The sequence below is a fragment of the Capricornis sumatraensis genome, chromosome 2 (assembly GCF_032405125.1).
Source record: "Capricornis sumatraensis isolate serow.1 chromosome 2, serow.2, whole genome shotgun sequence".
Taxonomy (NCBI): domain Eukaryota; kingdom Metazoa; phylum Chordata; class Mammalia; order Artiodactyla; family Bovidae; genus Capricornis; species Capricornis sumatraensis.
The window spans coordinates 72,898,036-72,910,705 of NC_091070.1; the positions used below are offsets into that span (position 1 = coordinate 72,898,036).

At 41.9% G+C, this 12,670-nt stretch overlaps 1 protein-coding gene across 2 annotated transcripts in view; it reads right to left on the reverse strand.

Annotated features, from left to right (window-relative positions):
• Positions 1-12,670, reverse strand: part of FMN1 (formin 1) — a 434,454-nt gene that overhangs the window by 148,764 nt on the left and 273,020 nt on the right. For both annotated transcript variants that reach the window (XM_068965008.1, XM_068965009.1), the window contains 3 exons: positions 4,422-4,551; positions 2,836-2,982; positions 1,694-1,753 (listed from right to left, as the gene is read on the reverse strand). In XM_068965008.1, coding sequence (XP_068821109.1) covers positions 1,694-1,753; positions 2,836-2,982; positions 4,422-4,551 — 337 coding nt within the window. The remainder of the gene's footprint in view (positions 1-1,693; positions 1,754-2,835; positions 2,983-4,421; positions 4,552-12,670) is intronic.

The following is a 12,670-nucleotide window of genomic DNA, read 5'->3' on the forward strand; positions in this document are numbered from 1 at the left end:
CACTAACCACAAGCATCATCACTTAGGCTCCTAAGAGGGAAGGGATCATTTTATAAATCACATAATCCTACACTCTTTAGTGAAATTCATTCTGCCCAGTGAAAAACCTGGAGAACACCACACAGTTGTTGACTTATTTTTCCTAAACTGGACCATCCTATTGTTCAGTTGCCAAGTGGTGTCTGACTCTTTGTGACCCCATGGACTACAGCACACCAGGCTTCCCTGTCCTTCACTATCTCCTGGAGTTTGCTCAAACTCATGCCTGTTGAGTTGGTGATGCCATTCAGCAACCTTATCCTTTGTCACTCCCTTCTCCTGCCCTCATATTTCCCAGAATCAGAGTCTTTTCCAATGAGTTGGCCCTTCACATCAGGTGGCCAAAATGTTGGAGCTTCAGCTTCAGCATCAGTCCTTCCAATGAGTATTTAGGGTTGATTTCCTTTAGGATTTCTGAAACTAATCTTATTGTATTTTAACATTTTCCTCTGTGAAGCTGATTCCACTGGGTTCAGCTCTCTTCAACAGGAGTCAAATTCCATAGGCAAATTTTATCCTTCCTACACAGTGTGTCTGCGTAGGAAGGATGGCTGAGATAGAGACTATGCACAAATCTGCTCGTGTCAGCTTTGAATTGTCACCCCAAGATTCTTCAGGATAGTTCTTCTGCCACTCTGGTACCTATTGTCAGAACTGTGGGTACACAAACATTGCCTCAAGCTCAACACCCCTGTACTGCTCTACCAGAAAGCATCTGTCACCTCCACTCATCTAATTCTTCACAGATGCTACTGACTGCACACTTGTGGATATTTACAGTACATTCAATTCAGTAAGTATGTGTCAAGCACCTACATTACAGACAGTCAGATAAACCCACCAGGAGGGGAGGAGAGATGACGAAAGACTTGATCAGTGCTTAGCTTGTCCTCTGCATGAAACTGCAGGCTTTTTGCAAAGGACGCCCTGGAATCTTGACTTTTCTTCCCTCGGTACCGAGGAAAAACTCTGCCTTTGTGGATAGTTAAGTGGGACTCCTGACAACATTTTCCCAAGACTTTTCCCATTTATTGACTGCTAAGTTTCTCAACAACTTACAATAGTACCTCTTTCTTCTCAAAGCCAGGACTCCTTGTTCTCGATTTAATGAGAAGGAATAAAACATAGAAAATGGTGCTCAGGTGGATTCTCACAGAAATTTTTATTTCTAATGGCCAGTGTAATTTAAGCAGGGAAGATGGATTTAAATTCCACATCTTTAACTTGTTCACCAATGAACATTGCCGATAAAGTATTGAGTATTACTGCATATTAAGTTCCTAAATTTTGGTCTGCAGCCCAGAATCTAGTTTCAAATATAACCAATTACTGAACGGATATAGGTTTCACAGGAACCCTCACAATCTGGTCAGAAGGCACTGAGATGACTAGGGATCTCTCTGAAGCAGTGTTACATGGTGGATTAGCAGGCAGTAGATTTGTACCACTGAATAATGCTTCCCTTCACAAGAGTCAACTAAATTCTCTTGGCTCCAGTGTTCCCATCTGTAAACCAAGGAGGCTGGAGAGCTCTCAAATTCTATGTTGGACTTGAAATTCATCCATCCAGCCATCATCCAATTTCTGAATGCCAACAATGGGAAGGAGCTGAAACCCCATTAGGCACAGTTTTCCACACAATGCCATTTCTTACCTGATCATAGTAACGCAGGTAATATTTCACCACGTAGTCCACCAGATTAATCCCATTATCCTAGGTTTAAAAGAGAAGCTTAAATGAATATCCTTCACATGAGACTCTGCCATAGCATACAGTCAAAGAACTGAAATCTCATTTTGTAATTCTTATACTTTTGTGATACCTAGTCTGGATTCTGTTTGATACTGGTGAAATTCTCCTTGTCCCATTCATTTTTAATGGCATCTATAGAAAGAAATGACACTACACTTTTCCTCTGAGGGGGAGAAAACCCAAACAGATAATCCATAAGACCTCTGAGGTAATGGCTAAGACACGCAACCAACCAACCAAAAGACTGTCTCAATATTTTTAGGCATAAAGCCAAAAAAGGAGGAGGAAGGGGAGTGCTAGAGAACCAGGGAGCAGAACAGAAAAACCACCCCTCCCTTCCCACCTCTCAAAAAATGCGTGTTCTTAATGGCATGAAAAACAATCAAGATGGCTTAAAAGGAACACCCTGCCACTTTATGACCCTGGGACTCCAGGGGAGAGCAAGCCCTCCCACAAGGCAGCCTTTGTGTCTTGTTCACGTGGGTCTAACTCTAATTTGCCTGTGTGTTTCCCCTCCCTCCATGCCCCCTCCCTGCCCCCCGACGGGGACGCCTAGCTATGGGCTGCCTGTTTCTAAAGAAAGCTCTGCAGGGGTGTGGAGCCAAATGATAATCAGGCTCAGAGGGGTTGACAGTGGACCCCCCAGTCCAATTGTTGTGGACCAAAGGATAATTCAAACGCTCAGCTCCCTTGGTGATTCAGCATGGCTCCCTACTCAGGGGTGAGTAAATTACAAGTGGCTAAGACCAAATTCAAACAGATTCAAGTCTTGTGCTATGGCTAATACTGTACACTATCTGTTTTATCCTCTCATGGTAGTTCAACATCTAATTGTGTGCTTTCAAGCAAATGAATGTTGGGAATTTTTCATCAAAAGAAGATCAAACATGAAAAACCTGTATTCAAAAGAAAGCAAAGAAAAAAATGTACTGCTAGGAGGAAGACAGAGATGAAATGGACAACTAGGGATACTTTAAAAAAAAATTGAAGGGGTAGAAGGAGAATGATGGCAGATCACAGAAACTCATAGGAAAAATAAGTACCCGACTTTTGACGTCCTTGAGTTTGGGCAGAATTTCTAAGCTATATCCATCTGCTTGTCCCCGAGTTCTATTTCCTCCATTCATATAATTTCCAAAAGCCAGAATGAGAGCTAAAATATCTTTTACACTTTTCATGTGCAGCAAGCCCTGGAAAAAAATAATAATTATTATGAGGCTGAAATCCAAATGCACCCATGTTCATTCAACAACAAATGTTCACCAAGCGCCTGATAGTCTGTTTGCTGGCCTGTTACCAACGGGATTTACAATTGGTGAAACAGAAAATACACTTCATTAAGCCATAAGTGTCTTAAAAAACTATGTTAACAGCCATCATTTTTTATCATTTCAGTGAATTACAAACTACATGTTTTAACACTGAATATTAAATATTACATTTCTATTTGAGCCAATTTTATTTTTTAAATACTTATTTTAAAGGATTCAGAAATTGAAATGAGAGTTGTTACAGTTAGGTTTTGTATTTGATGGCTTCTAAATACAAAAGGTTTTAAGATCATTTGAGGATCTGGTTTTGGACACTGTCTCTATATAAACAGCATAGTTAAATGTCGGGTAGATACAACAGCATGCCTGTGCTTCCTTATCCCTGGAAATAACCCTCAGAGGTGAACTACAATAATGTATTTTGAGGTCACAGGCTCTGTTTATTAAGCGCTTGCTGATTTGTCTATTACCTTTTACAATTTCAAGCTTCCTGGGGTTTTCTTCAGCTTCCTCTCTCATTTGTTTCACCTCTTTCTCTCTCATTCTTTTGCTCCAAGTGCAAATTTTCAAATTGATACTTTTCTCCCTTCTCTATAATTTCAGTCGACTTTATTTTCCTTTATTTCAGGGTAAAGACAGAAAACCAAGTGCAGCTCCAAGCTGACCTCTGCTCCTGCTTTTTAGGGCATTATCAGAAGGTGCATATTATATACCTTGGTGATATTTACGCTTTATTGAAATTTTTTATGTTTTAGAAGGGAAAAAAAAATGCCTTCAAATAAGCAACTAAACACTACAGTGTTTATGAAGGATCATCATGTGGTTAAGGATGCAGGTCACTGGGAGAAAATGCCAAGCTGAAGAATTTTTAAAGAACACCAGTGGGATGAAGCCAGCAAAATTTATTGGCCCATCACTCATTGCCATAATCATTTATTTCATTTATCAAGTCTCTGGAATCTTCTTACAATATTTCACTATGTAAACACATTTCAGATGATCCAGTGCATTGGTTTAAGGCAAATCTCTTGCAATCTTGGACAGAGTAGAAAACACACTATACTATTAAGGTTGGTTTTAAGTGGCCAGTATGTATATTGGGAGGTATTTGGAATATGTGAGAAATCTGTAGAAGTGTTCTTTTTTTCTTCCTCTTTATCCTCTATCAATCTGCATCTCCTTTCTTATTCATTCACCTACATGCACACAAAGTTATGGGATAATCGTCACAGGGAAATACATAATCTTAAGGCAAAAAGTTTTCTACAAAGGGACTCAAGTTGATCTTTCCCACTCTCCACTCCCTCCTCCACCCCCAAGAAAGGCAAAGTTATCCTTGAATTAGGCAGCAAACATACCTTAGAAGCTCGTGTGATGATCTCTACCTTTCGGTGCAAGGCGGTGATACCCTCAGAAAAGACAGATCTGAAGATTATGCACTGGGCACGTTCAGCAAAATTAGGGATCTGGGCTAACTCATGCAAAAATCTGTAAAAATTAAGAATGAATCAGCTGACTTCATATACAGTCACACAGAAAATAAAAAGACAGCAGAAAAAGATTCACCATGAGAGCATTCCTTATTTGACAATGTCAATTGAACCATCATAAAAGGTATCAAATAAGCAAACTCAAGGGATGTGCTCTACTGTGGACAACAAAGCCACTTTTCAAAATGGGTTTCCATATAACACCTCCCACCCATCAGAATGGCTATCATCAAAAAGAATACTAACAAATGTCGACAAAGATGTGGAGAAAGGAGAATTCTCGTACACTGTTGGTAGGAATGCAAATTGTTGCAGCCACTGTGGAAAACAGTATGGCAGTTTCTCAAAAACCTAAATACAGAATTACCTTTTGACCTAGAAATTCCACTCCTGAGTATACATCCAAAAAAACTGAAAATACTAATTTGAAAAAATATATGCACCCCAGTGTTCATAGCGGCATTATTTATAACTGCCAAGATAGGGAAGCAATCTGTGTTCATGAATGGATACATGGATAAAGAAGATGTACACACAATGGAATGCTATACACATATACACACAATGGAATACTGCTGCTGCTGCTAAGTCGCTTCAGTCGTGTCTGACTCAGTGCGACCCCATAGACGGCAGCCCACCAGGCTCCCCCGTCCCTGGGATTCTCCAGGCAAGAACACTGGAGTGGGTTGCCATTTCCTTCTCCACAATGGAATACTACTCAGCCATAAAAAGAATAAATCTTACCATCTGCAGCAACATGGATAGACCCAGAGGGTATTATGCTATGGTAAGTGAAATAAAGACAGACAAGTACTATATGATATCACTTATATGTGGAATCTAAAAAATATAACCAAATCATGAATATAACCAAAAAGATGCAGATTCACAGATACAGACAAGAAACCAGGGGTTACCAGTGGGGGAGCAGCAATATAGGGCTAGGGGAGTGGAAGGTACAAACGACCGGGTATAAGACAGGCTCAAAGATACACTTTACAACACAGCTACTTTGTGATAGCTGTAAATGGAAAGTAATATTTAAAAACTGTATAGAATTTTTAAAAATTAAAAATATATTAATGGGTTTCTATACTGGTGAACAAACGTATGATGTATAAGTTAAGAACAGAAAAGTTAATGCAAGTATACTGAACCACGTCACGTTTAATCTATCTCCTGCTTCCCAAATAAGACTAAAACCCAAATGGGAAGCATTAATCTTTACAGTCTGAAAAAAAAGAAAAGAAAACAATGCAATCGACTCCCTTTATAATGCAGTATTTTCTAATGGCGTATTAACATAGGCTAAGTGAAGACGAGGCAAATGTCGACAGGCAAGTGATTAAAAGAAATCTCTTTCTGAAATGAGCTTACTATTATTTTCCTGTTCAATCAATTGTAATAGTCATAATGATTCTATTCTACAGGTGTTTACTTTTCCACATCGACTTACTTACACAGACAAGAGTTCATAGATCCATGCTTGGAACAAGGCAGGCACTCATTAAGCGAAAACAATCTAAAGTTTCTTAAAAATTACAGCAAGACAGATCTTAAAAGCTAAAGGTGAGTCCTGACCTACACACAGAAGCTCACTGTCTGAGCAGCTGGGCACTGAAGCCCCTTGCAAAATTAAGTTGGAAGAGTTACATATTCTCGAAGCCAACCACCCGAGGAAGGGGTATAAACTAAAATGGATGGAAAGAGTTGGAAATGAATCCAGAAGAGGAGAGAATCCACTAACAGCTATTAAATCCATTCTGGGGTTGAAATGATGATTAACTGATAGTTCTGAAAGTCTTCGTCAAATCGTAACATCAATACCTTGACATTTTGTAACCTCTTACCAAGAATACTTTTACATAGGAGCAAAGCTGGAGCCCCCTTTTTTCCATAACCCCCCAACGTTTCTTAGTTAATACTCTGTGCCTCTTTTAGGGACACTTGGGTTTTAATAATAATTCTAATAATCAACGGTTTTTCTTATTTATTCTACAACCAGGTCATAATCCTTTTTCTTTTTAACGGCACTGAGATGAAGCAAAGAATGCTCATAAAAGAAAACATACCTTTGTTTTAAGGTTTTGTAACTTTTGATTATTATGAAAACCATGTGATGGGATATAAAAATGAAAACCCAAAAGAATTCTGAATCAGAACAAGATGAAAAAATTACACACTATATGTAAATTGCTTCTTTGCTAAAATTAGTTTCAAACCACTGATTCATTTATGACTGAAATCAGGGGTATCACCAGTTTTCACAAACGTGAGCAGTAAAAAGCTTGTGGGCCGGGAGGCACCTGGTCCTGTAAGTGAATCTTGGGAAGTCTGACATATTCAAATGCTGCCGAATAGCACCCTGCATTTCTCCCTTTCCAAATACAACCATGAAACACTACTCCCAAAGTAGGACCTATATCCCAGAGAAGGTACACTTCCTTGTTTAAGTGGACACAGTGAGTGAAGAACTGATGGTAAGAATACACAGATCAACACCCCAGCTTACCAGCAAGGACTTAGAAGAGAAGAAGGAAATGCTGGCTAAACAATCATTCATAACTAGTGTCCAGAAAGGAGGTTTAGGATCCACAGAAGGAGATGAGCCCATAGGCTCAACTAATTTGTGTTACCCAGAAAAAAATGAAATAGAACTATAAGGTTCCCTGGGCTCAAAGCTTTACTGGAATTAGGGTTGGCACTAGGAAGGCTCTCAGAGAACCTTAAAGACCCAATGTGTATGGAGAAGGGGCCAAAACACATATCCAGAGTTGACTCAGGAAAGGAATTCAGAAATTTCACATTACTTTTAGATTGGACTCTAGGAAATGTGTCACCAAAAATACTATAGCATCAGTCACCAAGAATTTTACTGTTTTTAGATGAAGCGTTTACAGTGTGCCAGGCACCATGCTAAGACCTGAGAACCTAATTTAACTTATATATAATTGCTTCTTGATCACCTGAGAAATAAATCCACAATTACTATGGAGTTTCATGAGTGATCTTGGTGATGGGACCTGGAACAGGAGCTATGGATGCCACATGCAGGGCATCGCAGTCAGAGCCCTGGAAGGACCACATCAGCCCAGGTCTCTGGGAGCCTTCTGGTGCTTGCGCAGGCCGTGTGTGAGAAATTGCCAGTGAGAGCCTAGATAGGCTGCCTGACATTCATGGGCAAAGGTGAGAAGGAGCTAAAATGGAGCTTCATGTTCTAAAACACAGATTTCAAGCTTTTTCTGAATGAATGAATGATTGGAAACAGAAGAGTGACACTTCCAGCTTCTTGTTTTAGAAAACTGTCCTGGCAAGGCTTGGATGATTGACTGGAGGCTATAGTGGATCTGAGGCTGGGGATAGCTGGAATATTCTAATGGGTAGGTGATAGGGCCACCAGTGTGGATGTACAGGGGCAAATAGTTAGAAAGCAATTGAGGTGGCCAGACCCAGAGAAGCTGACCCAGCCCGTGAGATATTGAGAAGAGTCCAGAATGATTTGTGGGTTTGGGGCCTGGTCACCTAGCAGAAGGTGAAGATAAATAGTAGAGTAGCAAATATGGGAAAAATGAAAACTTGAGGAAAGCACCATTTCCCGTTTATCTGAGAAAGTACCAGAAGCATGTGCTGTGTTGTGCTTAGTCATTCAGTCATGTCCGACTCTTTGTGACCCCATGGATTTTAGCCCACCAGGCTCCTCTGTCCATGGGAATTCGCCAGGCAAGAATACTGGAGTTAGTTGCCACGCTCTCCTCCAGGGTATCTTCCCAACTAAGGGATCGAACCCAGGTTGCCTGCCTTGCAGGAGGATTCTTTACTGTCTGAGCCACCAGGGAATGTTACCTCAAGGCTATGAAATGTCTAACATCTTATCCCCTCTTCTCAACTGGGTTTTATACTCTACCCATAAGGGAAGGGATAAGCACTATTTTACCCATCCCCAAGGAGGGCGTCTTGGGCATTATTAGCTCATGGTACTCATGAATATTTATGGACTGATTTCCTTTAGGACTAGTCTACGCTAGGGCCATAGATAGGAAGGACTAAATATCCCCAAAGAGCCACAGACTAGAGACCTTCCCCTTCTGTCCTTAAGGCCAGATGGTCTTGCCAGGGTGGACTGTAACTAGAGTCTGTATACAGGAGAGATATTCTGCACCTCACAGTAACTCAGCTCATAGCAGGAATGACGCAACAGGCCCACTGTTTTCAAGGGATTAATATTTGGTTAATGATCCCTCGGAACCCTGAATGATAACATTTCTGTCTGTGCATGTTGTAACCTATGTTCCTCCACAGGAGAAGATGCTAACAGAGCCTTGTTTCAAAAAGTCAATGTGTCTTCATTTGGGGAGGCAGGAGGGCAAGGCAGCTATGGGCATAAGCAAAAAGTGAAAGTCACTCTGTCATGTCCAACTCTTTGCGATCCCATGTACTATACAGTCCACGGAATTCTCTAGGCCAGAATACTGGAGTGGGTAGCCTTTCCCTTCTCCAGGGGATCTTCCCAAGCCAGGGATCGAACCCAGGTCTCCTGCATTGCAGGCAGATTCTTTACCAGCTGAGCCACAGGAAAGCCCAAGAATACTGGAGTGGGTAGCCTATCCCTTCTCCAGGGGATCTTCCTGACTCAGGAATTGAACTGGGGTCTCCTGCATTGCAGGTGGATTCTTTACCAACTGAGCTATCAGGGAAGCCCATAAGTAGAGCATCCCAAAAGGCTATATATGGTATCCTCACTTCAGGCCAGAAAAAGCACACACCAGGCCTAATCAAATGCAATAGAAGCTCCCAATGCCTCACTACCACCCCAAGCAGAGTGTGAACAGAGTTGAGGACCATCGCTGGAGAGAGTGGTTCTCAGAGAGCCTAGTCTCAAGCAGATGACATCTCTGTGGGAAATGGCTTCCTACATCTGGCCCCATGTTCAAGAAAGCTGATGAGGTGAGTGATGAAGCCAGGCTCTCCAGACTCGAATTTATGGGACTGGGCACCACAGGAATCTTAGGAAACTGCAATGTTGAAACTATAAATGATTCATATTTTCCAGTATGTAAAACATGCTTATAGTCAACTCACTTGGAGCTAATGGCAAGTAAGTGGCCAAAAAATCAGACTCTGGCATAAATCAAACAAATGCTGTGCTGTGCAGGAGGTTGGGAGCAAAGGTGAAATTCACTTAGGGCTGGAGGCCCTACCTCTCTGGGCCTTACCCTCTAGCAACTGAGTCCAAACACATCATCAGGACAATATGACCATCTTCTCTGCTGTCAGTAAGAGCTTAGCATGATAAGGAAGCCATTAAAATGACCACTTACAAACTTTAAAAATGCCCTTCATCTATGTCTCTATTTCTGCCTTGGAAATAGGTTCATCTGTACTATTTTTCTAGATTCCACTTGTGTGTATTGATATATTTGCTTTTCTCTTTCAGACTTACTTCACTCTGGGTGATAATATTCCAATAAAAATTTTTTAATAAATTAAAATAATAAAAATGCTCTTCTATCCAGATCCTCAGTAGAGAAAGCAAGAACAAGAAGTCATTTTGTTAATTACATGCTACCATTACTTTTTGTCTTGGCAATTAATCTTGTAAAATAATACCAAAAAGGCATTAACACAGAAGGAAAAGGGGACCCCTTCCAGGAGCCACACCCACTGTTCATTTCACCAGGTTGGCTTTCCTATAGCTTAGAGCAGGGGTTGGTGAATTATAGACCCCAGGCCAAATTCAGCCCATCACTTGTTTTTGTATGGTCCATCAGCTAAGAATGGTTTTCACATTTTTAAATGGCTGGGGATAAGTGAACAGAGGATAATATTTTATGACGTGTAAAAATGATAGGAAATTCAAATTTCAGCATCCATAAATAAAATGTTATTGGCGCACAGGCACGTCCATCATCTATGGCTGCTTCTGGACTACAACGGTAGACTTGAATAGTTCCAACAGACTGTAATGGCCACCAAGCCTAAAGTACTTACTGCCAGGTCCTTTATAGGTAAAGTTTTCCAACTTTGAGCTTAGAAGATCATTGCTTAATGTGGTATAGTTAGCACTACCCAAATGCTTAATCACATGATGCAAAGAGCCAACTCCCTGGAAAAGACCCTGATGCTGGGAAAGACTGAAGGCAAAAGGAGAAGGAGGGCCAGAGGATGAGATGGCTAAATAGCATCACTGACTCAATGCACATGAATCTGAGCAAACTCTGGGAGATAATGGAGGTCACAGGAGACTGGCATGCTGCAGTCCATAGGGTCTCAGAGTCGGACATGATTTAGCAACTGAATAAGAACAACAAATGTTTGATATGTCCTACTGTCCCTATTATGGACTGAATGTTTGTGTCCCCCCAAACCCATATGTTGAAATCCTGACCCTCAATGTGATAGTATTAAGGAGTAGGGACTTTGGGCAGTAATGAGTACTTGAGGGTTAATCCCTCATGAGTGGGGTTAGTTCCCTGCAGAAAAGAGACACAACAGCTTCTTTCCTCTCTCTGCTCTCTGCCATGTGAAGATATAAAGAGACGCTGGCAGTCCACAGCATGCAAGAGCATTCTCACTAGAACCCAGCCATGGCTGCAGCTGGATCTCAAACTTCCAGCTTCAGCAACTGTGAGATAAACATTTTTGTTGTTGGCAAGTCACCCAGTTGAAGGTATCTTGTTAGAGCTGACTTAAGTCAGTCCTCAAATATTTCCATGGCTTTGTGCCTAAATATCCGTTATTAGTCTTTTCATTTTCAGTCATTAGCTCCTTAATGGAAATTAACTCATTATATTAGAAAGCATGACATGGGATTGACTGTGTGATGGGTAAGGGGTAGCGTTGGTAAGGATGGGGACTCAGGGTGATGGAACTGAAGGGCAGGGGAGCCCACTGAGTCACAAAATTCCTAGGCTTCATGAACTAACTTTGGGTGTGTTTTGGGGGGAGAGTCCTGGCATATGCTCCACATGAGAGCCAATCATTGAAGTGTCCCCAAATTACCATAAAGGTTTGTCAGTAACTGAGCAAACCTAAAAATCCCCCACCCAGTCACTGGGAGATGATTTTTGGACCTTGGAATCCAAAGGAAATGGGGCATTTTAGAGGAATCAAGGGCAAGGTATGAAGGTTTCAGGACAAGCCGTTCACCTGTCTCTGGGGCTGACTTATAACTCTGGTGGTGGTTTAATCATCAAGTCATGTCCAGCTCTTTGTGACCCCATGGACTGTAGCCCACCAGGCTCCTCTGTCCATGGGATTTCCCAGCAAGAATACTGGAGTGGGTTGCCATTTCTTTCTCCAGGGAATCTTCCCCAGCCAGAGATCGAACCTGGGTCTCGTGTATTACAGGTGGATTCTTTACCAACTGAGCCACCAGGGAAGTCCCACTTACCCTAAACTCGATCAATTTCCTCTGTTTCCTATCCCTCCCCTCATCTCCAAGCTGAGAAGGGTACCCTGCCTTGGGCAGGAAGCACTCAAAGGAGCAACAGGCAAAGGAGCCCTCTGTCCACTTAGGACCCACATTCTCAAGAGTCCTAGGTGGACCTGGGGGGCTGTAGATCCCAAGAGCCCAGCAAAGAACAAGAGTGTGTGGAACACCTCAAACTAGAGAGCAGACATCGCTAAACAGTGACTGGAAAGCAGCGTAAGCACGTGCAAATGAAGGATGAAAAGTCACAGTGAAATTGGGCAGAGCAGGTGGAGAGTGTGGGGAGAAAGCTGGCACACGCAGGCAACATTTACTGGATACGATATTTAGGAAAATCAATTTAAATCCTGTGACTCTGACATCATCTCTTTCAACTGCATCAGCAGAACCTTAAACGGAGCAGTAACTTCTTCCTTCCTCAGTTACCCTTTTGGCCAGAATGTTTAGTCTAGGAGGAATTAACGATTTGCTAGGACAAGAAAAGGGGAGTCATGAGGGGTGGGGTGAGGGCTTGAGACATGCTACCCAGCAGCACAAATCTCCCAGCTGCCTTTCCCGGCAGTCAGGTCATCCTGCTGCATGCAATAGGTCACGGGAATGACGCTGCTGTGACTGAGCTTGGCACAGCTTAGATGTGGTTATTCGGAGCTGGAGGCAGGAAGATAGGGAAGGCCCTTCTCCTTTTATT